At 41.6% G+C, this 24621-nt stretch overlaps 1 protein-coding gene across 3 annotated transcripts in view; it reads left to right on the top strand.

Annotated features, from left to right (window-relative positions):
- Positions 1–23332, top strand: part of SLC25A33 (solute carrier family 25 member 33) — a 30349-nt gene extending 7017 nt beyond the window's left edge. Inside the window, exons 2-8 of one of the 3 annotated variants that reach the window (XM_027110285.1) lie at positions 2256–2435; positions 4675–4794; positions 14063–14140; positions 16313–16413; positions 18375–18441; positions 21371–21651; positions 22840–23332. In XM_027110285.1, coding sequence (XP_026966086.1) covers positions 2256–2435; positions 4675–4794; positions 14063–14140; positions 16313–16413; positions 18375–18441; positions 21371–21651; positions 22840–23042 — 1030 coding nt within the window. In that variant the 3' untranslated portion in view covers positions 23043–23332. Of the gene's footprint in view, positions 1–2255; positions 2436–4674; positions 4795–13457; positions 13809–14062; positions 14141–16312; positions 16414–18374; positions 18442–21370; positions 21652–22839 lie in introns of those variants that run through there. The other 2 variants (XM_027110286.1, XM_027110287.1) reach the window with 2 other exon arrangements.
- The last annotated feature ends 1289 nt before the right edge of the window (positions 23333–24621 follow it).

The raw sequence follows: 24621 nt of genomic DNA, 5'->3' as shown, positions 1-24621 counted from the left end.
AGAATTGACAGGACGTTTTTTTCCTACAAAGGATATAATTTGTTGTACTCTGAAGTGCTTTGGACTCAACTTGTCTAAATATCTCTAGAAAATTTGGAAAGCCAATCTAGAGAAGGCAGTGTTTTGATTCATATGATGTTATCTCCTCAGACTGATGAATGTCCAGTACATGTGGTTCGTGAAGAAAGAAAAAGCAGTTGAACTGAAAGATTAACGTTTAAAATTCTGCTGTGAAATGTCTTAAATTTCAGGAAGAATCTTCTTTGGACAATTTAGTTTAATGTCAGAACTTGTCTTCTAATTAAGAGTATTTTCGTGAATTTGTATCCAACACAGCTTAATGATTTAAAATATCCTTTGGGGGGACTTCCCTGGCAGTCCAGTGGTTTAGACTCCGCACTCCCACTGCAGGGGGCATGGGTTCGATCCCCAGTCAGGGAACTAAGATCCCGCATGCCAACCTGCATGCCCAGCTGTGCAGCCAAGAAAAAAAACAAAAGTCCTTTGGGTATTTTTCATCTAAGATTTTTTTTCCTGGTAGATGAGGAAGGGCTTAGCTACTGAGTTTACCGCTGGCAGTGCTTTCCCAGTTCTTAGTTCTTCCCGCGATGCTGCGAGGCTGCCTCATCCCTCTTGTGGGAGAGGCACCTGGAGAGCCTCAGCTTGCCCTGAAGGAGGCCAGGACCTTTTCACCACCCCAGCCCTGCCCTGGGCACGGTGTGTAATGTGTAGAACGGTGCTGTGGAGTGAGTGTGGCCCACCATCCCCAGGAGGCGCCCGGCTCGCTGTCGCTGGGCGTTCGCGTTGTTAGCAGGCACCGTCCGGCAGGCCATCCTCTGATCGGTGGCGTTGGTGTGGATGACAGTTGGCCGAGGTAAGGAGCACTGCTGACCTGGGGACAAACCAAAGGTGGTTGACCCGTGTCGTATTGGAACTTTTTGACTTTCTGATGAAAGAATTTACCCAAAGCTCTGTTTATTTTTTTATTTTTTTTCAGCGACATGAAGTCAGGTTATTGACTTCAGATATTTCTTTATCTTACTCTGGAGCTTGTAAGTTTTCCATTGTTTAAAATGTTATACTGTTTTTCAAGCACATGGCTCTTTTTAAAAAATATTTATTTATTTATTTGGTTGCACTTGGGTGTTAGTTGTGGCAGGTGGGCTCTTTAGTTGCGGCACACGGGCTTCTTAGTTGTGGCACGCAAACTCTTAGTTGTGGCATGCATGTGGGATCTAGTTCCCTGGCCAGGGATCGAACCCAGGCCCCCTGCATCGGGAGTGCGGAATCTTAACCACTAGAGGAGTCCCGAACCTGTGCATTTTAATTCCAGGGATACAAAGATGAATACAACGCAGGTCCTGATCTTCAGTGTTTTCCAAAGAGTAGAACCTGTGTCGCTGGTGGTATGGGGGTGACTTTAGATGGTACAGGACATTGTTACCTAGAACCAGCCCATCAGACGTGCAGTTTCATGGATATTATTGTTTAAGAAAAGATGAAAGTAGGTATTCTAGGATAAATAGGTGAAAAATATTTAAATTTTAAGTTCAGGTAATATTTCAATATGAACAAATTGTAAAGGGTAGTTTGGGGAACGCTGACCCACAGAGACAGTGCATCTAATGAAATCTCAGAGGATGAATTGATTACTTCTGACTGAGGGAAACACAAGGACTTAATGATTAAAAAGTAAGCTTTAGTTTGATTTTCAACAGAGTCCAGATTAATCAGATTTTAATGAAAATCTGGGTTGTAATAAACACTGATTTTCAAAATAGTAGCATTACCTGAATAACTATTTTGTTTCACTGTGAAAAGATGCACTCTCTAGAATATTCATTGCAACATGAGAGTGAAATTGGAAATGACATGAACATCTAACAGTAGGAAATAGGTTAAAATATTTTACACTGATAGAGAGGAATAGTATGCAACCATTACAAATGGTGGCGTAGGTGTCTATTGATGTGGAAAGACATTCACGATATCTAGATAAGAAGAAAAAAATGTGAGATTGAAAAACCACTAATGAAAAGCCCTAAAGGATGTACTAACGTGTTAACTAACAGTGGTTATCTTTTTAAGCTGCTGGGATTTCGACTAATTTTTTTTTAAACTCTTGGTATGCTCTAATTATGAGATGAACATAGGTACCTTTTTTTTTTTTAACAGAGAAAAGTTCAGTTTCCCATTTCATCTGTGTACAGAACAGTATAGCTTTTCTGATCCTGTTGTGATTTCTTCTCTTACAGGTGTGGAGGCACGGTTGGTGCTATTTTCACTTGTCCACTAGAAGTCATTAAGACGAGGTTGCAGTCTTCAAGATTAGCTCTTCGGACAGTCTATTATCCTCAGGTTCATCTGGGGACCATCAGCGGAGCTGGGATGGTGAGACCGACGTCGGTGACGCCTGGACTCTTACAGGTTCTGAAGTAAGTTCAGTGGCGGTTCCAACTCCTACCCCCAGCCCCCCGCCCCCACTGTCAATGCAGAATGTTTATCAGGCCCATCGGATGGAATGTTCTGTTTGTACAGGCTTTGTCCAAATTTAAGAATTAGGTTTCTGTACCAATACCTTTGAACTTTGACCTTGCTCTCTTGGCCTGAGGGCTCCCTGTGCACGTGATCAGCGTCCAAGGACAGTTAAAGTAAACCCAACAAAGCAAACCCAACATCCATGTTGAAACTGTTGCATCGAAGTGTTGCTCTTGCCCCAAATCTTCTGAGGGCTAGCGAGAGGCTCTGAGGTGGTGGTGAAATTAAAATTTTTTAAATTACACAAGAGGAGGGTTGTGAATATTTTAAGAGGAAGTAATATGGAAATAAAATGTTGCAATTTTTTACTTTTTATTTGGAAATAATTTTACATTTATAGAAAAGTTGAAGTATATATTTAGTAAAATGGTCTTTAAAATTTTTGTTTCATACCTAGGCTATCTGCCTAATTTATTATTTTTACTGCATTAAAATATCTCATTTGTTTACAAAGCAGCTAAATATTCTTAGGTCAAATTTGGCTCATCGGTCTCTATGTGTAAGGCAGAATCAGTAATTCAGAAGGGCGCTTGGCAATGTCTGCGTTTTAGCTTGGGGCCTTGTGCTTTAAAAGAGATGTTCTGTAAATGATAGTTGAATTTGACTACACTGATATTCAGAACTCTAGCACTGATCATTGGGAGAGCATGGGTTCAAGGGAGACACAGCTGTGTATGAGTGTGCATGTTTAATTGGGAAGTGTTAGAAAAAGATGCAGTACAGTGGAAGTGCTCTGTCGTAATAACCACAACGCTTCGCACTTTGGGCAGAGTTCTGTCACATTTTAGATAAGGCAGAATGGATTGGAAAGCACTTAATTTATTTTTAGGTACGTTTTGTTTGTAAAGCCGACTTCTGAGTCACTCAGGCACCCATGCCAAACACACGTACGAGGGTGCGTCCAAGCTCGGGCAAGACTGGGCAGCAGGGCCAGCTGCCGAGGGCAAGGTCCCAAGTGGGAGAGTCAGAAACCCAACTCAGGAAAGAGGCGGCTGCTACCCAAGACTCGAGGAGAATCTTTTTTTTTTTTTTTAAATTGAACGCTGAGAAATGTTGGGGAGGCACAAAAGGCAGAAAGTTAGGGGCAGGCGCAGGGAAGGCGGAAGCACAGAGACGGGAGGCACGCTTTTGCTCTCAGTAAGGAGAGAGACAAGCCCGTTTCCTCCAAAAACATGGCTCTGAAGACACCCCATCTCGGTTCGCCTTTTTATAAGTGTAGTCACTAGCAGTGTCTCAAATGACGCCTTTCTTCTGAGGAACTTAAGATGCTTTGGACCTAGTGAAACAAGTAATTTGCCAATTCTGCTAACATCCAAGGTGAACTTCCTCTTACATGCTTGCCAACAACGCATGACTAGTGGATTCATCTACTTACTGTAACTGGGAAACTCTTGCCCGGAAGTTGAGGGTGTCACCGGGGCCAAGCCCGTAAGGTAAATGGGACTGCTTCTCTAGTTCAAGTGTTTCAGGATGCGTGTTCTGCGCCCCCAGTACCTCTGTCTCTCTATCTCCAATAAATCTCTCTCCATGTATGTTTTTCCCCAATTAGGACAATTGTTTACTAAAATGTAAACCAAAGGGGAAGAAGAACCTCTCCATCTTTTAAAACACATGAACAGTGCCCACACCGCACGCAAGACAACCCATTTTCCTAAGTGGTCTGGTGAGAGACCTTGCCCCCTGCTCCATCCTCAGGAGCAGCGGAGAAACTTCTGCCCAGATGCCTCCAAGGCCCATGCCCCACCCCCCAGTAAAAGCCAAAGCTACCTCCGGGGCCTGCCGGTCTCAGCACCCCTGTCACCTACCTCTCCCATTACTTCCCTGGCTTCACCTCCTCGTATTTCCCCTCCCGAACCCTTTCGGCTACATCAGCCTTCTCCTGTCCCTTTAAAAGACTGGGAACTCTGGAACATTCCACATCAGGGCCTTTCTACTGGACATTATCTGCATGGCTGGCCCTCAGTTGTCACCTTTGCGGGAAGGCCATGCAGTGACCATGCTGTTGAAAACTGAGCCCTTCCACCACACCCTGTGCCTCCTTCCTGCTTTGTTTGTATCCACAGCACTCACCTCTATCCAACACACAGTGTAGTTTACTTATTTATATTGTTTCTTTTCTCTCCCTGCCCCCACCAGAACGGAAGTACCTCAGAGGCAGGGACTTCGGTTTGTTTTGACCCCCGAGGTACCCCCGAGCACTGAGAATGCCGCCTGTCACACAGCAAGAATTCAGGACAAACAGAACATGGGGCATCAGTAAGATACTGAATATAAAGAGCTTAACACACAGTCCTCCCCCCACTGTGTAAATAATAAATATTAGCTGCTATCACAATACATACTTTCTGTACTTTTGAAACATAAGAATTATAACTGAGTTTCTTGGTAGCCAAGGCAAAAAGGGGACTCTCATACTACATGATTCTCATCTGGAGAAAGCACACTTGCTCTTCGGGGCAGATGTATGTCATTTCCTGTTAATCAGTTCTGAAAGCAGTCTGTTACCCAGTACTTACATCAGACAGTGTACCAGCATAAGCAGCATATCTTTTAGGATGCTTTAATGGAAGGTGACTGCTTTTCACTTTACCACCACCCTCCTGGCTCATCTGGCTCGTTGGACTGCTTTCTGATTCTTCCCCTTATCACCCCTAGGCTAGGGCAGAGCCAGCTCCTTATCCAGGAAATAGTAAACCAGGACAGAGATCCAGGCCTTTTCTCTATGCCACAAAGCCCATCAAGGTTGTCTGTTCACAGTTTTAGAAGCCATTGGGTTTATCAGATGATTATTCATTTAAAAGTAAGCTGCTTATTATTAGTCTTACTCTTCCAAGAAGCACTGCATTTATCTTTTTTTTTTTTTTTTTTACTTCTTTTTATTTATTTATTTAATTTATTTTTATTTTTGGCTGCGTTGGGTCTTGGTTGCTGCATGCAGGCTTTCTCCCGTTGCGGCGAGCGGGGGCTACTCTTCGTTGTGGTGTGCGGGCTTCCCTTGTTGCGGAGCACGGGCTCTAGGCACATGGGCTTCAGTAGTTGTGGCACGCGGGCTCAGTAGTTGTAGCTCACGGGCTCTAGAGTGCAGGTTCAGTAGTTGTGGCGCACGAGCTTAATTGCTCTGCGGCATGTGGGATCTTCCCGGACCAGGGCTCAAATCCGTGTCCCCTGCATTGGCAGGCGGATTCTTAACCACTATGCCACCAGGGAAGCTCAAGAAGTACTGCATTTAAAGACTTAGCAGACAACAGAATTTGTGTACAGGAAGTTTATTTTTCAAAGTACAAATCAGTGTTTGCTTGTGTCTCGTGTTAGGTTAACCTGTTAGAGAAAAAATATTCTCCAATGGAGCATCAATTACCTTTATGTTTTGAATATAGTTACTTAAAAAGAAAAAAGGCAGATGTTAAAACAATTAGGCTCTCAATATTAAATTTACCAAGGGGTGATTAATAATCCTTTTATTCAGGCATCTGCCTTAAAATGTCTTAGGACTTAGTCTTTTTTTTTCCTAATCAGAACTCCTGTTCTTTAAACTACTTCAGGTTACTTTATTTTTGTTTTTTGAAGTACCTCTTTGAAAAGTAATATGTTAGTGAGGTCGTTTGTCTTTTAAACACTGATGGGTTCAGATGAGAGCTTTGTCCTGGATTGGTCTGTGGTATGCATAGTATGATCTAAAATAGTGAAGAGAATGAAACGCTCCAAATGGGACTCTAATTTCTTTCTGCCTTTCCTAAATGAAAGTTTCTATGACTGTGGGAAAATTAGTCTGAGTCCTAACAAGCTGAGGAGTACCATTTATAGTAGGCACTTGATTGTTCCAGAAAAGTTTTGTAAACATCCAGCTAGGTTAGCAGTTTGAATTATGTAACAGATTTGACTTTTTGCCCACTGTTAATATGCGTAACTATGGAGACAGCCTTTCTGCAGTTCTTAAAAGGCCTGAGTCACTTGAGGACATGCGTTCCCTACTGCATTATAGATGAGCGGCTCCCAGCTCCCTGGAGCCAGAGATTCCCTTAATTGTGTGTAGATGACCCCTGGGCCGGCTGCACGGTGAACATTCGTGGGGACCAAAGATGGAGTCTGAACTTTAAAAAATGTTGAATGTATTGACCGTTTGAAATCTTTTACGTGCTATACTATAAGGTGTAGGTCACTTCAGGGTGTTATTTGAGAGAAGTTTTGGTTGAGAGAGCCTGGCTTTTTAAAAGCCCAATCCTGTTTTGAGAAAGAGCAACAGTAAAGTATTTAAAGTTGAAAACACTAAACTCTGATGCCTGTATTAAGGACCAAATGGCTTGGTTTTGGCCAGTGTGAAAATGCACTGAAACTCCGTGTCCTTCATTTGGAGTGTTAGGTTTACAGAAACCCACGAATTGTCTTTACCCCAACCCTTGTTTCGTGGCTTTGTGGGCTACAAACATGAGTTCAGTATTTTTGTAACCTATGACCTATAGCTTTTTTTTAAGAACTTTTTTTTAAAATTATTTCTAACTTACAGAAAAGTTACAGGAACAGTACAAATAACTTGCTTATATACTCTACCTCAGGTCACTTGTCTTTAACATTTTGCCACATTTGCTTATTTGTTTTTGCTCTATATACATACAGGTTTTTTTTCCTGAACCATTTGAAAATAGGTTACATTGCATTATGTCCCTTTACCCTTAATTCTTTAGCATTTATTTCCTACAAAAAGGATATTCTCTTAAAACCACAGTACAGTTTTCAAATTCAGGAAATTTAATATTGATGTACTGCTTTTTAACTACCGTCCATATCCCAGTTTCATCATTTATCTATTGTTAAGCGATTGATTTAGCACGAGGGTTAAATTTTGTTTTTAAACTCTGTTCCTACAAATATGTCTTCTGTTTTCAAGAACTTTTTCAGTGAGGCTTTCTGGGTTTTTTTTGTTTGTTTAACTGCTTTATTAAGATGTAATCTACATGTCATACAATGTGCCCACTTAGAGCACACAGTTCTCCTGTTGTAGTATGTTCAGAGTTTTGTGCACCCATCACAACAATTCTAGAACGTTTTCATCCCCACTATAAGAATCCCCTAACCTGTTTGCAGTCACTCCCCATCCCTAGGACCCCAGCCCTAGACAACCAACTGCTAATCTTCCTTCTGTCTATATAGATTTGTCTCATGGATATTTCATCTAAATGAAATCATACAGCATATGGCCTTTTGTGTCCAGCTCCTTTCACTTAACCTACTTTTTTTTTAAAGATTTATTTATTATTTATTTATTTATTTTTTGGCTGTGTCGGGTCTTAATTGTGGCATGCCGGATGTTTGTTGTAGTGTGCGGGCTTCTCTCTAGTTGTGGCTTGAGGGTTTTCCCTTGTCTAGTTGTGGCGCGCAGATTCCAGAGCATGTGGGCTCTGTAGTTTGTGTCATGCAGGCTCTCTAGTTGAGGCGCGCCACCTCAGTAGTTGTGGCGCATGGGCTTAGTTGCCCCAGGACCTGAACAGATACTTGGACACTCACGTTCATAGTAGCCAAAAGGCAGAAGCAGCCCAAGGGTGAACAACATGTGGGGCATCCATATAATGGACTTATAATTTAGCCTTAAAAAGAAGGAAATTCTGACATATGCTATAACATAGATGAACCTTAATGACACTGTGCTGAGTGAAAGAAGCCAGTCAGAAAAGGACAAATACTGTAGGATTCTACTTGTATGAGATCCCTAGAGCAGTCAAATTCATAGAGACAGAAAATAGAAGGGTGGTTGCCAGGGCTGGGGTGGGGGGATGGAGAGTTAGTGTTTACTGGGTATGGAATCTGTTTGAATTTTATTTTATTTATTTTTTTAATACAGCAGGTTCTTATTAGTTATCCATTTTATACATATTAGTGTATACATCTCAATCCCAATCTCCCAATTCATCACACCCCCGCCACTTTCCTCCCTTGGTGTCTATACGTTTGTTCTCTACATCTGTGTCTCAATTTCTGCCCTGCAAACCAGTTCATCTGTACCATTTTTCTAAGTTCCACATATATGCGTTAATATACAATGTTGGTTTTTCTCTTTCTGACTTACTTCACTCTGTATGACAGCCTGTAGATCCATCCATGTCTCTACAGATGACCCAATTTCATTCCTTTTTATGGCTGAGTAATATTCCATTGTATGTATGTGCCACATCTTTATCCATTCATCTGTCGATGGACACTTAGGTTGCTTCCATGTCCTAGCTATTGTAAATAGTGCCGCAGTGAACATTGGGGTGCATGTGTCTTTTTCAATTATGGTTTTCTCTGGGTATATGCCCAGTAATGGGATTGCTGGGTCATATGGTAATTTTATTTTTAGTTTTTTAAGGAACCTCCATACTGTTCTCCATAGTGGCTGTATCAATTTACATTCCCACCAACAGTGAAAGAGGGTTCCCTTTTCTCCACACTCTCTCTAGCATTTGTTTGTAGATTTTCTGATGATGCCCATTCTAACTGGTATGAGGTGATACCTCATTGTAGTTTTGATTTGCATTTCTCTAATAATTAGTGATGTTGAGCAGCTTTTCATGTGCTTCTTGGCCATCTGTACGTCTTCTTTGGAGAAATGTCTATTTAGGTCTTCTGCCCATTTTTTGATTGGGATGTTTGTTTTTTTAATATTGAGCTGCATGAGCTGTTTATATATTTTGGAGATTAATCCTTTGTCTGTAATTTGCAAATATTTTCTCCCATTCTGAGGATTGTCCTTTCATCTTGTTTGTAGTTTCCTTTGCTATGCAAAAACTTACGTTTCATTAGGACCCATTTGTTTATTTTTGTTTTTATTTCCATTACTCTGGGAGGTGGATCAAAAAAGATCTTGCTGTGATTTATGTCAAAGACTGTTCTTCCTGTTTTCTTCTAAGAGTTTTATAGTGTCCAGTCTTACGTTTAGGTCTCTAATCCATTTTGAGTTTATTTTTGTGTATGGTGTTAGGGAGTGTTCTAGTTTCATTCTTTTACATGTGGCTGTCCAGTTTTCCCAGCACCACTTATTGAAGAGACTGTCTTTTCTCCATTGTATATCCTTGCCTTCTTTGATAGATTAGTTGACCACAGGTGCATGGGTTTATCTCTGGGCTTTCTATCCTGTTCCATTGATCTATATTTCTGTTTTTGTGCCAGTACCATATTGTCTTGATTACTGTAGCTTTGTAGTATAGTCTGAGGTCAGGAAGTCTGATTCCTCCAGGTCCGTTTTTTTCCCTCAAGACCACTTTGGCTATTCGGGGTCTTTCGTGTCTCCATACAGATTTTAAGATTTTTTTGTTCTAGTTCTGTAAAAAATGCCATTGGTAATTTGACAGGGATTGCATTGAATCTGTAGACTGCTTTGGGTAGTAGAGTCATTTTCACAATATTGATTCTTCCAATCTAAGAACATGGTATATCTCTCCATCTGTTGGTATCATCTTTAATTTCTTTCATCAGTGTCTTATAGTTTTCTGCATACAGGTCTTTTGTCTCCCTAGGTAGGTTTATTCCTAGGTATTTTATTCTTTTTGTTGCAGTGGTAAATGGGAGTGTTTCCTTAATTTCTCCTTCAGATTTTTCATCATTAGTGTATAGGAATGCAAGAGATTTCTGTGCATTAATTTTGTATCCTGCAACTTTACCAAGTTCATTGATTAGCTCTAGTCGTTTTCGGGTGGCATCTTTAGGATTCTCTATGTATAGTGTCATGTCATCTGCAAACAGTGACAGTTTTACTTCTTCTTTTCTAATTTGTATTCCTTTTTCTTCTCTGATTGCCGTGGCTAGGACTTCCAAAACTATGTTGGATAATAGTGGTGAGAGTGGACATCCTTGTCTTGTTCCTGATCTTAGAGGAAATGCTTTCAGCTTTTCACCATTGAGAATGATGTTTGCTGTGGGCTTGTCAAATATGGCCTTTATTATGTTGAGGTAGGTTCCCTCTATGCCCACTTTCTGGAGAGCTTTTATCATAAATGAGTGTTGAATTTTGTCAAAAGCTTTTTCTGCATCTATTGAGATGATCATATGGTTTTTCTTCTTCAGTTTGTTAATATGGTGTCTCACATTGATTGATTTGCATATATTGAAGAATCCTTGCATCCCTGGGATAAATCCCACTTGATCATGGTGTATGATCCTTTTAATGTGTTGTTGGATTCTGTTTGCTCGTATTTTGTTGAGGATTTTTGCATCTATATTCATCAGTGATTTTGGTCTGTAATTTTCTTTTTTTGTAGTATCCTTGTCTGGTTTTGGTATCAGGGTGATGGTGGCCTCATAGAATGAGTTTGGGAGTGTTCCTTCCTCTGCAATTTTTTGGAAGAGTTTGAGAAGGATGGGTGTTAGCTCTTCTCTAAATGTTTGATAGAATTTACCTGTGAAGCCATCTGGTCCTGGACTTTTGTTTGTTGGAAGATTTTTAATCACAGTTTCAATTTCATTCCTTGTGATTGGTCTGTTCATACTTTCTATTTCTTCCTGGTTCAGTCTTGGAAGGTTATACCTTTCTAAGAATTTGTCCATTTCTTCCAGGTTGTCCATTTTATTGGCATAGAGTTGCTTGTAGTAGTCTCTTAGGGTGCTTTGTATTTCTGTGGTGTATGTTGTAACTTCTCCTTTTTCATTTCTAATTTTATTGATTTGAGTCCTCTCCCTCTTTTTCTTGATGAGTCTGGCTAATGGTTTATCAATTTTGTTTATCTTCTCAGAACCAGCTTTTAGTTTTATTGATCTTTGCTATTGTTTTCTTTGTTTTTATTTCATTTATTTCTGCTCTGATCTTTATGATTTCTTTCCATTTATTAACTTTGGGTTTTGTTTGTTCTTTCTCTAGTTCCTTTAGGCGTAAGGTTAGATTGTTTGTTTGAGATGTTTGTTTCTTGAGGTAGGATTGCATTGCTATAAACTTCCCTCTTAGAACTGCTTTTGCTGCATCCCATAGGTTTTGGATTGTCGTGTTTTCATTGTCATTTGTCTCTAGGTATTTTTTGATTTCCTCTTTGATTTCTTCAGTGATCTTTTGGTTATTTAATAACATATTGTTTAGCCTCCATGTGTTTGTGTTTTTTACATTTTTTCCCTGTAATTGATTTCTAATCTCATAGCGTTGTGGTCAGAAAAGATGCTTGATGTGATTTCAATTTTCTTAAATTTACTGAGGCTTGATTTGTGCCCCAAGATGTGATCTATCCTGGAGAATGTTCTGTGCGCACTTGAGAAGAAAGTGTAATCTGCTGTTTTGGGATGGAATGTCCTATAAATATCAATTAAATCTATCTGGTCTGTTGTGTCATTTAAAGCTTGTGTTTCCTTATTTATTTTCTGTTTGGGTGATCTGTCCGTTGGTGTAAGTGAGGTGTTAAAGTCCCCCACTATTATTGTGTTACTGTTGATTTCCTCTTTTATAGCTGCTAACAGTTGCCTTATGTATTGAGGTGCTCCTATGTTGGGTGCATGTATATTTATAATTGTTATATCTTCTTCTTGGATTGACCCCTTGATCATTATGTAGGGATCCTTGTCTCTCGTAACATTCTTTATTTTAAAGACTATTTTATCTGATATGAGTATTGCTACTCCAGCTTTCTTTTGATTTCCATTTGCGTGGAATATCTTTTTCCATCCCCTCACCTTCAGTCTGTATGTGTCCCTAGGTCTGAAGTGGGTCTCTTGTAGACAGTATATATATGGGTCTTGTTTTTGTATCCGTTCAGCAAGCCTATGTCTTTTGGTTGGAGCATTTAATCCATTCACGTTTAAGGTAATTATCGATATGTATGTTCCTATTACCATTTTCTTAATTGTTTTGGGTTTGTTTTTGTAGGTCCTTTTCTTCTCTTGTGTTTCCCACTTAGAGAAGTTCCTTTAGTATTTGTTGTAGAGCTGGTTTGGTGGTGCTGAATTCTTTTAGCTTTTACTTGTCTGTGAAGTTTTTGATTTCTCCATCAAATCTGAATGAGATCCTTGCCAGGTAGAGTAATCTTGGTTGTAGGTACGTTCTTCCCTTTCATCACTGTAAATATGTCATGCCACTCCCATCTGGCTTTAGAGTTTCTGCTGAGAAATCAGCTGTTAACCTTACGGGAGTTCCCTTGTATGTTATTTGGCGTTTTTCCCTTGCTGCTTTCAATAATTTTTCTTTAATTTTTGCCAGTTTGATTACTATGTGTCTCAGCGTGTTTCTCCTTGGGTTTCTCCTGTATAGGACTCTCTGCACTTCCTGGACTTGGGTGGCTATTTCCTTGCCCATGTTAGGGAAGTTTTCCTCTATAACCTCTTCAAATATTTTCTCTGGTCCTTGCTCTCTCTCTTCTCCTTCTGGGACCCCTATAATGTGAAAGTTGGTGTGTTTAATGTTGTCCCAGAGGTCTCTTAGGCTGTCTTTATTTCTTTTCATTCTTTTTTCTTTATTCTGTTCTGCAGCAGTGAGTTCCACCATTCTGTCTTCCAGGTCACTTATCCGTTCTTCTGCCTCAGTTATTCTGCTATTGATTCCTTCTGGTGTATTTTTCATTTCAGTTATTGTATTGTTCATCTCTGTTTGTTTGTTCTTTAATTCTTTTAGGTCTCTGTTAAACATTTCTTGCATCTTCTCGATCTTTGCCTCCATTCTTTCTCCGAGGTCCTGGGTCATCTTCACTATCATTATTCTGAATTCTTTTTCTGGAAGGTTGCCTATCTCCACTTCGTTTAGTTGTTTATCTGGGGTTTTATCTTGTTCCTTCATCTGGTACATAGCCCTCTGCCTTTTCATCTTGTCTGTCTTTCTCTGAATGTGGTTTTTGTTCCACAGGCTGCAGGTTTGTAGTCCTTGCTTCTGCTGTCTGCCCTCTGGTGGATGAGGCCATCTCTGGAATCTGTTTGAGAAGATGAAAAAGTTCTGGAGATGGATGCTGGTGATGGTTGCACAACAGTGTGAATGTACTTATTGCCACTGAACTATACACTTAAAAATGGAAAATGGTAAAAAATTTATGTACCACAGTAAAAAAGTTTTTAAAGAAAAAACAGGCACAGTATTCTCTTTGAACCTGAGATACTAAACGTTAGCTTTAAAGAGCAGTCATCGTCCCATGAAAGTTACTGGATTCTTCTGTTCCTCATTTCCCTGTTTAGGGCTCTCCTGTAATGGGTAAAGATCTAGAAGATAGGTTAGAAATAAGGAATAAATCCAAAAGAAATACCATCCGAAGAAATTTCTCAACCTGTTTCTCAGTGAATCTTGCCATAACAAGGACATCATTTCCTTTGCTGCTCTCTGCCTTCCTAGGATGTCGGTGGGTAGTGCAAACCCTGAACACCTTGCTCCTGCCTGAACAAGGGAGATTTTGAAGCATGTTTTTTCACTGTAGTAATGAAAGCAGTATTCATCAGTCTTCTGATTTTGTATTGTAATATAATCAGATAAGACCCTGGGGTTTTGTAAACATTCTGTTCTTTATTCAGGGAGCTAATGTGAAGGCTGAACCCTTATCATTTTGCACAGGCCTTGCCTAAGGTTTTTAAAGATACATCTTTTCTCGTTATTCAGGTCGATCTTGGAGAAGGAAGGACCAAAGTCACTTTTTAGAGGCTTGGGTCCAAATTTGGTTGGAGTTGCACCATCAAGGTAAGCATTAATCTTTCAGCTAGCTCACTGCATACAGTATCTAATACCCTGAGTCCTTTCTTACTGGAGGGGCAATACCGCTAGATGTCTAGTTTCTTTTTCTGTGGGGGATTTGCCAAAGTGCATCTGACATATAGAAGTAGTGATAACTGTTGGCATGTCTTTCAGTGTGTGCGTGAGAAAGAGATTCTTAGTTATTTTATTCTTAAGTGGAGGATTATTCTGCTCCCGTCACGTGGTGTCTTCTCTGAGTGTTTGCTACTCTAAGGATGGCGTGTGGTCAGCAGCGTTGGCATCACCTAGGAGCTTGTTAAAACTACTCGATCTCAGACCACACCCCAGACCTGCATCAGAATTTGCATTCTGCCAAAACCCACAGGTGATTCATATGCACTTGGAAGCACTGATCTAAAGCAATTTTAAAGGCTTCCAAGCTTACTTTATTTAAAACATTCTTATTTGTGTTACAAGGTTTAATTCTCTTTAAAGCTTATTTGAATATATCAAGCTGCATTGTCCCAGTGCAGTAGCCCCTGGTCATGTGGGGCTACTTAAATCAATTAAAATTAAAAATTCAGTTCCTTGGTCTCACCAGCCACATTTCAAGTTACTTAGCATTCATATGTAGCTAGTGGCTCCTGCATTGGAGAACATAGGTATAGAACATTTCCATCTCTGCAGAAAGTTCTTTTCGACAGTGCTGATACAGAGGATAGGCGTGTGTGGATATGAAAGTGAATGTCTCTGCGTGTGTGTGTGTGTGTGTGTGTGTGTGTGTGTGTGTGTGTGCGCATAGCAGCTTATCTGTGAAAAGTAGGTAAGAAACTGCTTCTAGAAATTACCTCCTGGGAGGGGGAGCACAGTGACAAGGGTCACTTATGTGAATCCACATAGTACTTGAATAGACTTTAAGCAAAATTCATCTTTATAACAAAAATGAGAATTTTGTTTTATACAAAGTTAAGACTAAAAGCTTCTAGAATACTTGCATATCAGTGCTCCAGTTTATATGCAGATCTCCTGAGGATGTTGTAAAAATGCAGAGGTCCAAGAGGGAGGGGATATAGGTATACATATAGCTGATTTACTTCATTGTACAGCAGAAACTAACACAACATTGTAAAGCAATTATACGCCAATAAAAAAATGCAGATTCTTATTAAATCCTTTTGTTCCTTTGGAATTCTGTAGCTTATGTGTATAATCTATTGAAAATATAGAAAATACTAGTCTGTGAGGTTATATGAGGTATGCATTGTTAAGAGAAGGCAAACATGCTGCATATATGTAGTAAATTTTTAAAATGGAGTCAGATCTACTTGTGGACAGTGCTAATTTGGTAACACCTGTCAATCTGATATAGAGTCCTGGCCACCACACCCATTTAGAACAGTTGGGACCTAGAAAAAAACGAAAGACTGTTTTATAACACATTCATGATATGTAGTCAGGATCCTAAGTTGAAAAATACATTCTATAATTGATCCATGGGCCAGCTGAAAAAAAGCATTTTCCCTGACATTGCTGGTGAAGAAGCAGGGAAAATCACAGCCAGGCTCTGCTCTCCAGCCCCAACAGGAGAGGAGACAGAAGCGGGGAAGCAGACAGAGGCAGAGAAGACCGGAGAGCCAAGGTGGGGCACCCGCCACCCCCAGCGGTCCCTTTTTGGGGCTGGGAGCACGTCAGTGGAGGGTGCACTTGATGAAAACACGTGTGCCACCGTACATGTTCCTATGTGATCCTGAGTCATCAGGAATCAAGTTCACAGTACATCTGACATACTCATTTTGGTGTAAGGCAGGACAAGTGTGGTATGTTTTAGAAATGTATTATAAATTTTAACAGTTGTGGTATATGTTGGTGCTTAAAAGGATTGGCATTCATCCAGGATGAAGACTGTAAACGGACTTTGTATGTATATTACCAAAACCTCATTTTCCTCAGTTGTTTTGGGCACTCCCGTCATCATTGAGTACTTTCTGGAGGGCCAATCAGGAGCTTCCTGAAGATGCCTGCAACAGGTTTTGGTTTTTAGCACAGATAAGGTCAAGCTTTCGGTTACATGTTAACTTCTTTCCCATATTGCTAAATTTTTCAGGGGTTGTGGAAGGACATACATATTATATAGCGTCGAACCAATGTCTTGATAGCATTCTCTCTTTGTTCTAACAGGGCTGTGTACTTTGCATGCTACTCCAAAGCCAAAGAGCAGTTCAATGGCATTTTCGTGCCTAATAGCAATACTGTGCACATTTTCTCAGCTGGCTCTGCAGGTATGTTACCGTAGTGAGTGGAGATGAGTTGCTCACTTTCCTAAAGCATGTGTTGTACCAAACAGCTTTCTCCAGGAATTAGAAATTAGGTCTCTGCTTCTTTTGCATCTAAAATCATTTTCCTAAAGCTTTATGTTAGAAGTGATAAAACATGAGTGTTTGAGAGCGGTTTGTAACTTGCTTCCGTTTCCTTTTACCCTGAAGCTTTTTATTCTCCCTCAAAATTGACATGTTCTCATGCATGCTACTGGTTAGTGTGATGTATCTTTTAAAGGAATATTAATGTGTTTTCATGCCTTTTTATTACATTATTTTCTAAAGTTCGAGCTGCTTTTTCTGTGGCTCCCGACGGTGTCTAGCCTACCCTGAGTACAGTTGGCACTTCTGTCCTTAACAGTTGGATTCTATGATGAGGGCTCAGGGCTTGTAGCGGGATTCTTGCAGTAGGATCAGTGATAGATTAGGTAGCTTCTGTTCTTTTTTGAGGGAATCATTCCACCTACCATGGAAAATTCACAAAGGGATTTTTTCCCCAGGAAATACTTGGCAAAAACATGGACATGTAGATTGCTGAGAGAAGACTGTCTTTTTCGATGTAAATTTTATGTCTATTTAAATAGAAGGGTGTTTTAGAGAATTAAATTGGCATTTTATGAAAACTTTCTACCCTCCAAGTTGTACATATCAGTCTTGTCCCTGTTACTCCAAATAAAAGTACTAGTAATCCATCTGAGTAGTTACGGATAATAATTTCTGGACCCCAAATGGGAAATGACATTAGCAGAGCTGCTTCACAACAAGAAAGGTATTTTACAGAATACGGAGCCTGAGAGGAGTGCGTGGGGTTCAGAGGAGGCCAGGCTTCACTGCCAAGGCCGATAGGGAGTTAGCCATACGCGAAAGGCTGTGCCCCAGTTTTGTAACTTTTGCAAAATTAACATAGAGGAACCTTGGTAAATAAAACAGACCTGGAGGGAGATTTTTTTTTTTTAATGAAGTCTTTAATTGGCTGTTTTAAGGAGCTAATGTTGCTGTTATTGTTTTTTGTTTTGTTTTTTTTCCTCCTTCCTGGTAACATTCAGTTTTTTGGGTTTTTTTATAATTCTAGTATAGTTGATTTACAAAGTTTTGTTAGTTTCAGGTGTACAGCAGAGTGATTAGTTTCTTATGTATATACACACATATATATTCTTTTTCAGTTTCTTTTCCATTATGGTTTATTATAAGATATTGAATATAGTTCCCTGTGCTGTACAGTAGGTCCTTGTTGTTCATCTGTGGAGGGAGATTTTTAAACCACTATCTAGGGTCCTATTATCTAATCAATCTACTTAGGCTGTGGAGGGGATGAGGTATTCCAGAGGACTCACTGCGTGTCAGGTCAATACTGCTTTTTTGGTTGGTCTGGAATGATTAACAATATTAAGATGGAGAAGACTTACTTTAAAAATGGTTACTATAGGCAGATCAGTCTTAAAACTTTGATTTCCTAAAATGGTCAGGTATTAAAATGTTGAAGTTTGGATTCAGGTAAATGGAGATTTAGTTTCTTCTATTTTAAGTTATATATCAGGTACCCTTTTGGATAAGATCAGCAACTTTTTAAAACAAATTATTTCTGAACCTGAACCTTTCAATTGAGTTTTAGAATAGTTTCGTATATATTTACCAATGGAACCACATTAACAGGAATATCAACAGCACCACCTAGCGGCTGAATGGACTAGACAGGGCTCTAGAAAATAGAGAGATATATGTTAGGTCCTACATACCAGTAGGTGTTACATTTTAGGGGGCTATAGCTTCCATCTGTAGTATGGAAATATAACTGCTTCCTACCATCCGTTTTTATTATTAAGCCATTGAAAGCCTGATTTCAAAGTTTATCACATGGAATAGACAGCTTTAATAAGCATTGACTCTGTTCACTGATAACATTTTCTATTCTTTTTTTCTTCCAGCTTTTGTCACAAATTCCTTAATGAATCCTATATGGATGGTTAAAACCCGGATGCAGCTAGAACGGAAGTAAGTTGTTAATTGTTCCTTCCTTAATATATGAATTCTTAGGGCTTTTTTTCTTCCACCAGTTCCAGCTGTGGAGTGAGATCGTCCTTAGCCATCCCCATCCTTGTTTTGTCTGAATATAAGCATATGTAGAAACTCCTTTTGTCTTGAGGTTGATACTGCCAAGCCTTGTGGGGAGACAAAGGCCAACAGAAATAACACACAAGGGGGTGTCGAAGTTCGCTCAGTTGTGGCCCCTGATCTACAGGGTAGTCGGTGGGTCTCTGCTCCTGGATGACCCCACCGCCCCCAAGTTGGAGTGCTGCGGGCTCTCCTCCAGGTGGCCTCTCTTTCAAGTGGGAAGATGCCAGGAAGGGCAGAACGGCAAATGCCCCTGGTCTCAGAAGGGGCATTCTAATCTCCAAGGCCCTCAGATATCCGAGATTCCTGTGCTGAAACTAGCCAGGGATTCTTGGGATTTTTCATGCTGTGGGTTCTCTTGGCAGTCTCTGGTGAAGGCTGCAGGTGCTTTTTAGAACAATATTTTTAAAAGCAGTGAAAACCAATTATTGAAATACAATTATCAGTGGGTTTTTTTTTAATTGCAATATAGTAATATAATTCTTTAACACATTAAATAACAAGATCAAAGAGCAGCCCCATAACTACCGTAATTTCAAGTTAGTGAAGATGGTAAATGATGCTTTGTGATAGGATTCTAAGAGCCCTTCTGTTACTAGGTTGCCTAGAAACGTTGTGTGGGGCGCTGGAAACTTCCAGCTAGTCCAGTCTAACCTTAAGCTACCCAGTAAAGAAAGCAGGGGAGAGAGCGAGCAAGTGCGCCCCCTGGAAGTAGAGCTGGGGTCTGCCTTAGCTTGTTTTTTCTCTTCAATGACCCCCATAGCCTCTGAATTGGTCTTTGATTCTGTGTTTCCCCTAATCCATTCTGTCTGAAAGAACCTTCTAAAATGCATCAGGTCTAATCATTTTGAATAGATTGCTTGCTCAGAATCCTTCGATGAATGTCAGTTACTCTCAGGGTCAAATCCTCACTCCTCAGCTTAACATTCAAGGTCCTTTGTGATTTTCTAAAAATGTCATGTGCTCTCATGCTTCCATCTCCCTGAATCTGCCGTCCCCTCACCAGGAATCCCGTTTCCCCTTCTTGTCCCTCAAGAACACCTTGTCCTGCAAGCTGCAGACCAGTGTCCTCTCCTGGAAACCTTTGGCGATCGCTCCCAGTTCCAGGTGTGCATACAGTGTCCTAATGTCACTTCTGTTTAGCAGCGGATAAATGCATGAGTCAGCTGAGAGCCTTCCTTTATACGCATTCTTTTAAATCTGGCTGGAAATGACCCGTGCTTAGGACATTTGAAAGCCGTGTTTGTGTGGGCTCTGTTAACATAGCCCTCAACAATGAGTATTTGTTGCATGCTTCCTGTGCAACTAGTCACAGCAGAAACAGCAGGGAATAAGACATGGGCCTTGCCTTCCAGAAGCTCACAGCTTCACAGAAAATAAAGAGAATTCTAGGCTGGTGGGATAAGAGGCCTGAGGTGCTCCAGGACCCTGGAGGGTCCTTAATGCAGTCTGGGCAGGACGTGCAGCCAGGGAGGGGCTCTTGTGGCATCCACCCTCCCATCTACAGGATAGCCGGTGGGCAGCGGCAGGTGTGAAGGTGCCTCAGGCAGGGAATCTGCTGTGCAGAAAATCTGAAGGCAAGAAAGCATTGTTCATTCCGAGCAGCAGAAAGAAGGGGTGTGTCCTGCATGCAGATATGCTGGAGAAGGAGGGAGGTGCAGGGAGATAAGACGGGAGAAGCCAAAAGAGAGGGCCATATCAAAAGCCCTGGGGAGGAATGGGCGTTTGGACTCGGCTTTATTTTGAGGCAGCAGTGGTTCAGGGGGCCTGTCTGTCCTCCATTAGAGGATATTTGGCAATGTCTGGAGATGTCTTTCTCTCTCACGACTTAGGTGGCATCTAGTGGGTGGAGGCCAGGGCTGCTGCTAGATATTCTACAACGCATAGGCCCGCCCCCAGCGGAGAATTACCTGGCCCCAAATACCTATAGTGCCAAGGTCGAGGAGCCCTGCCCGAGAGGGTGTTAAGCAGGGGAGCGAGGTGCTTGGCATTTGTGTCACAAAGGTCACACCAGGGGGGGGGGGGGGGGGGGGGGGGGCCCAGGACACTGGTCTGCTGCCCCACAGGGGGCCTCCCACGTGCACCCAGTGTGAACACTGTCCAGTCCTGGGATTCTGTTTGTATCCCGGCGGTTTATGAAAACTTCCTGTCGTGGGGTAGGAGCATCCACGCCGAAGGCTTTTTAGTTACTGTAGAGTCTATTCTGTTTATAATTTTACAAATGTAGAAATAATGGAATCAAAATACACCCTTTGGAGACGAGAACGATAAGAAAGAATACTCACACTCACCACCCTGTCGGAATGTTAGGGAGTTTTTCCTTCAGTATTTTCTTAAAGCATATGTGTACAGTAATCGCAATTATACTTTATGTGTAATTTTGTCCAGCACTTCCCCACATCTGACTGCCTTCACAAATGTTTTAATCTAGTATATGTACCACGGTTTACGTATCTGTCCCCATGTGTAGACGTTGGGATTGTATTGATTCTGTTGCAGTCGTATTTTCCTCTGTGATGAACACCTTCCATATAGCTCTTTCCAAAAGTAGATCGAAGACCCTGAGCACGAGTCTGTGACCCAGTACAGGTGCATGTCCCATCCTGTGGGCCTGTCGGTGTCCCGGCTGATGGGCCTGGCCTCACAGCAGGCCGGGCTCAGCCAACCACAGACCAGGGAAGACTGTGGCACCCACCATGCAATTTCTCTTTAGCTAATCTTTGTGACTCGGTGCAGCAGGCAGGCTCCTGAGCAGGCGGGCTCCTGAGCGTGGTGTCGTAACGGCCTCTCGTTGGTCTCCTTTGTGCAGAGTGAGAGGCTCCAAGCAGATGAACACGCTCCAGTGTGCTCGCTATGTTTACCAGACGGAAGGCATTCGTGGTTTCTACAGGGGACTAACTGCCTCGTACGCTGGAATTTCAGAAACCATCATCTGTTTTGCTATTTATGAAAATTTGAAGAAGTATCTGAAAGAAGCTCCCTTAGCCTCTTCTACAAATGGGACTGAGAAAAACTCCACAAACTTTTTTGGACTTATGGCAGCTGCTGCTCTCTCCAAGGGCTGTGCTTCCTGTGTCGCTTACCCCCATGGTAGGTTTTGCTTTTCCTTCCGGAGCAGGAAAATAGCCATCAGTTTGTGTCAGTGTATCCAGACCTCCGTAGCTCAGGTGGACGTGCAAGCACCTGCAGGTGACAGGGTAGCTGAGCCCAGCTCGGCTGGCTTCAGCTCACGTATGCAGCTCACGCGGGCAGGGGGAGCTCCGCTTTACTTGGCTGCGGCAGATTGTGGCCAAAACTCGGCTGTGTGGAATGTGGGCCCTGGGTTGTGGAACTTCTGATGTTTCCAAAGAAGCCAAAAATCTGGATTTTATTTAAAATTCCTCAATTAAAAAAAATGATGTAGGAGCCAAGCTTTAAAAAAAATTTCAGCTTCCATTTTGAATGGAGTGCTGAGGAAAACTACTTTGGGTAAGTTTACTTTTTAAGGAATTAATAATAGACCTAATGTTCTACTGAACTACTTTTAAAAGAAAAAAAAACAGCTTATTTTATTGTGCCATGAAAAACAGGTTTTGTTTGCAAACACCCGCTGCACTGTCAGCTGTGACAAATGCACATGGTCAACTTCTCACAGGTCATTGAGTCCCCGTCATGTGCTGGGGCACCGGGCAGCCCCACGGGCTTGCAGAGAGGGGGTTGGATGCTTCCCGGGTCACGTGCCCTGAAGTCCGCTTGACAGGCAGTCACAGGTGTCATGCTGTGAGTGCCAGGGTGAGGCAGGGCCAGGTGGGCAAGGGTATGAAAAAGGAGGAGGCTGGACGGAGTGGAGAAGGATCCTGGTAGGAGGAGAAAGTTGGGGAGTACCTGGAAAGAAAGTTTTGTTGGAGATGTCACCATACGTAATACAAATACACCTCCAGGGAAATGACAGTGTTTACTTCATTGAGAGTAGAAAACTGTAAACTATCTTAAAATTGAGTCCCATTCAAACTAAGCTTATTTTTTAAACCCCTAGAAGTTATTTGGTACTTTTGTATGTATACATCAGTCTTGGGACAATTGACCAATTCCCTAATTGACCAATTCCCAGAGTTAGAAAATGTTCTGAAAAGAACTTTTCATTGTCTCTCTGTGACTACCCCAACCAAATAGAGCTGAGGTGGCGAAGAGCCATAGCTGTACATGAACGCTTGTAAAGCTGTGTGCTTCGCGCTCTCTGCACATACTGCTTGGAAGCACAGTCCATCTGTAGCCTGAAATGTGTGTTTCTCTCTGCAGAAGTCATAAGGACACGGCTCCGGGAGGAGGGCACCAAGTACAAGTCTTTTGTCCAGACTGCTCGGCTGGTCTTCCGGGAAGAAGGCTACCTGGCCTTTTATAGAGGACTCTTTGCCCAGCTCATCCGGCAGATACCAAATACTGCCATTGTGTTGTCTACCTATGAGTTAATTGTGTACCTGTTAGAAGACCATGCTCAGTAACAGACCATAAAATTGTGGTCTAGAAGAATAAAACTGAGAAACTCTAGAGAATTTTTTTTTTTCCATTGATGTGTAGAATGTTTGAGACTGAAACAGGAAAGGCCGTAGACTATCTGGCTTGTGTCACCTGTTGGACATTTCCTTTTGGATTCATGCTTTCTGGAAGGTTTATTTTCATTAACGTTAACAGTTAATTATAACTTTTGGTTGTTTTTGTTTTGTTTTGTTTTAACTTAAGAGAATTCAGGATAAAGCAGCCAGTAAATTAAATCATGGTATTTAAGTATAAATTTGTTTTGTGTCCTCTTTTATGTCCACCCATAGGGTAAACTGTAGCTAAGGACTTCAGTGAAGCATAAGCCTAGAAACGCAGAGAAAAACTATCAAGTCAAGGTACAGTTGTCTTCTAGTCTGACTAAGATCCTGCACTGCGGGACCGGTAGGAAGCGCCACATCTTGATGGCACAGGGCAGACCAGGACAGACTCCCCAGCTAGTCTCCAGAAACCTCCCACAGATTGATCATTGAAGCTCTCCGGCTGCCGAGTTTAAAAAAATAAGTACAGCTTCCTGACACTAAATATTTTAAACTATAAACCTTTTCCAGAAGTTATCCTCTATCCCCAGTTTGAACCAAAGGCAAGAGTTTTTTTTGTTTGTTTTGCGTTACGCAGGCCTCTCACTGTTGTGGCCTCTCCCGTTGCGGAGCACAGGCTCAGCGGCCATGGCTCACAGGCCCAGCCGCTCCACAGCATGTGGGATCCTCCCGGACCGGGACACGAACCCGTGTCCCCTGCATCAGCAGGCGGACTCTCAACCACTGCGCCACCAGGGAAGCCCGAAGGCAAGAGTTTTAAAGAATAGTTTACCAATTACCTTGGCCCTGGATGTACTTGCCCCAGTTCAGCCTAGTCAAGCCCAGGTCCCTTGTGAGAGTGTCAGAGGGCAGCCTCCCGAGTCAGCTGTAAGTGTGGAACGTGGCGCGTCTGCAGCCCTGTTCTCGGGGCTCCACCACTGGAGAAGAGGGGCAGGGAGCACGGTTGACTGCCCACCCCTAGGGGAGTGCTCTTTTATTCTGACAGGAGGCGTTGGTGTTGTTTAAATACCCTAGAATTTAAGGTTAAAAAGTTAAAATCCTAGAAATGAGAAATCACCAGTTTTAAACCCCCCCTCATTTTTAAAGGAAATTTAATAAAGGACAGAAAGATAATAAGACAGAAGGCAGGTAAGATAGATGGTCTTCCCATGAACTCTTCCACTGGAATTTGCATATACTGTACATTAAGGTTATTTTTCAATCTGAATATCTAGAAAGATACTTGATTCTAATCACTGATGCACTGTCACATCAGATTCAGTGGCAGATACTCTGGTAGGAATGAGAAGAGGTTATTTTCAAATTGAAATACAATTGAGTTTAATTCTCTTCACCTTTGGTCATAAAGGAGGTTGGTTGGTGTTTTTGAGCCCTCTAGCATAATTTGCTACAACTGTCAACACTAAATGGAAGTCAAAGTAAATGACTTCAGTCAAACTTCAGTGATTCTACGATGCGTGACAGCAAAGATATTTCTATTCCA

Source organism: Aethalodelphis obliquidens, unplaced genomic scaffold (assembly GCF_003676395.1).
Source record: "Aethalodelphis obliquidens isolate GAN/ISIS:26980383/991018 unplaced genomic scaffold, ASM367639v1 scaffold9, whole genome shotgun sequence".
In the NCBI taxonomy this organism is placed as follows: domain Eukaryota; kingdom Metazoa; phylum Chordata; class Mammalia; order Artiodactyla; family Delphinidae; genus Aethalodelphis; species Aethalodelphis obliquidens.
Note: the sequence above shows the minus strand (reverse complement) of the source record. Positions and strands in the feature narration are given on the sequence as shown.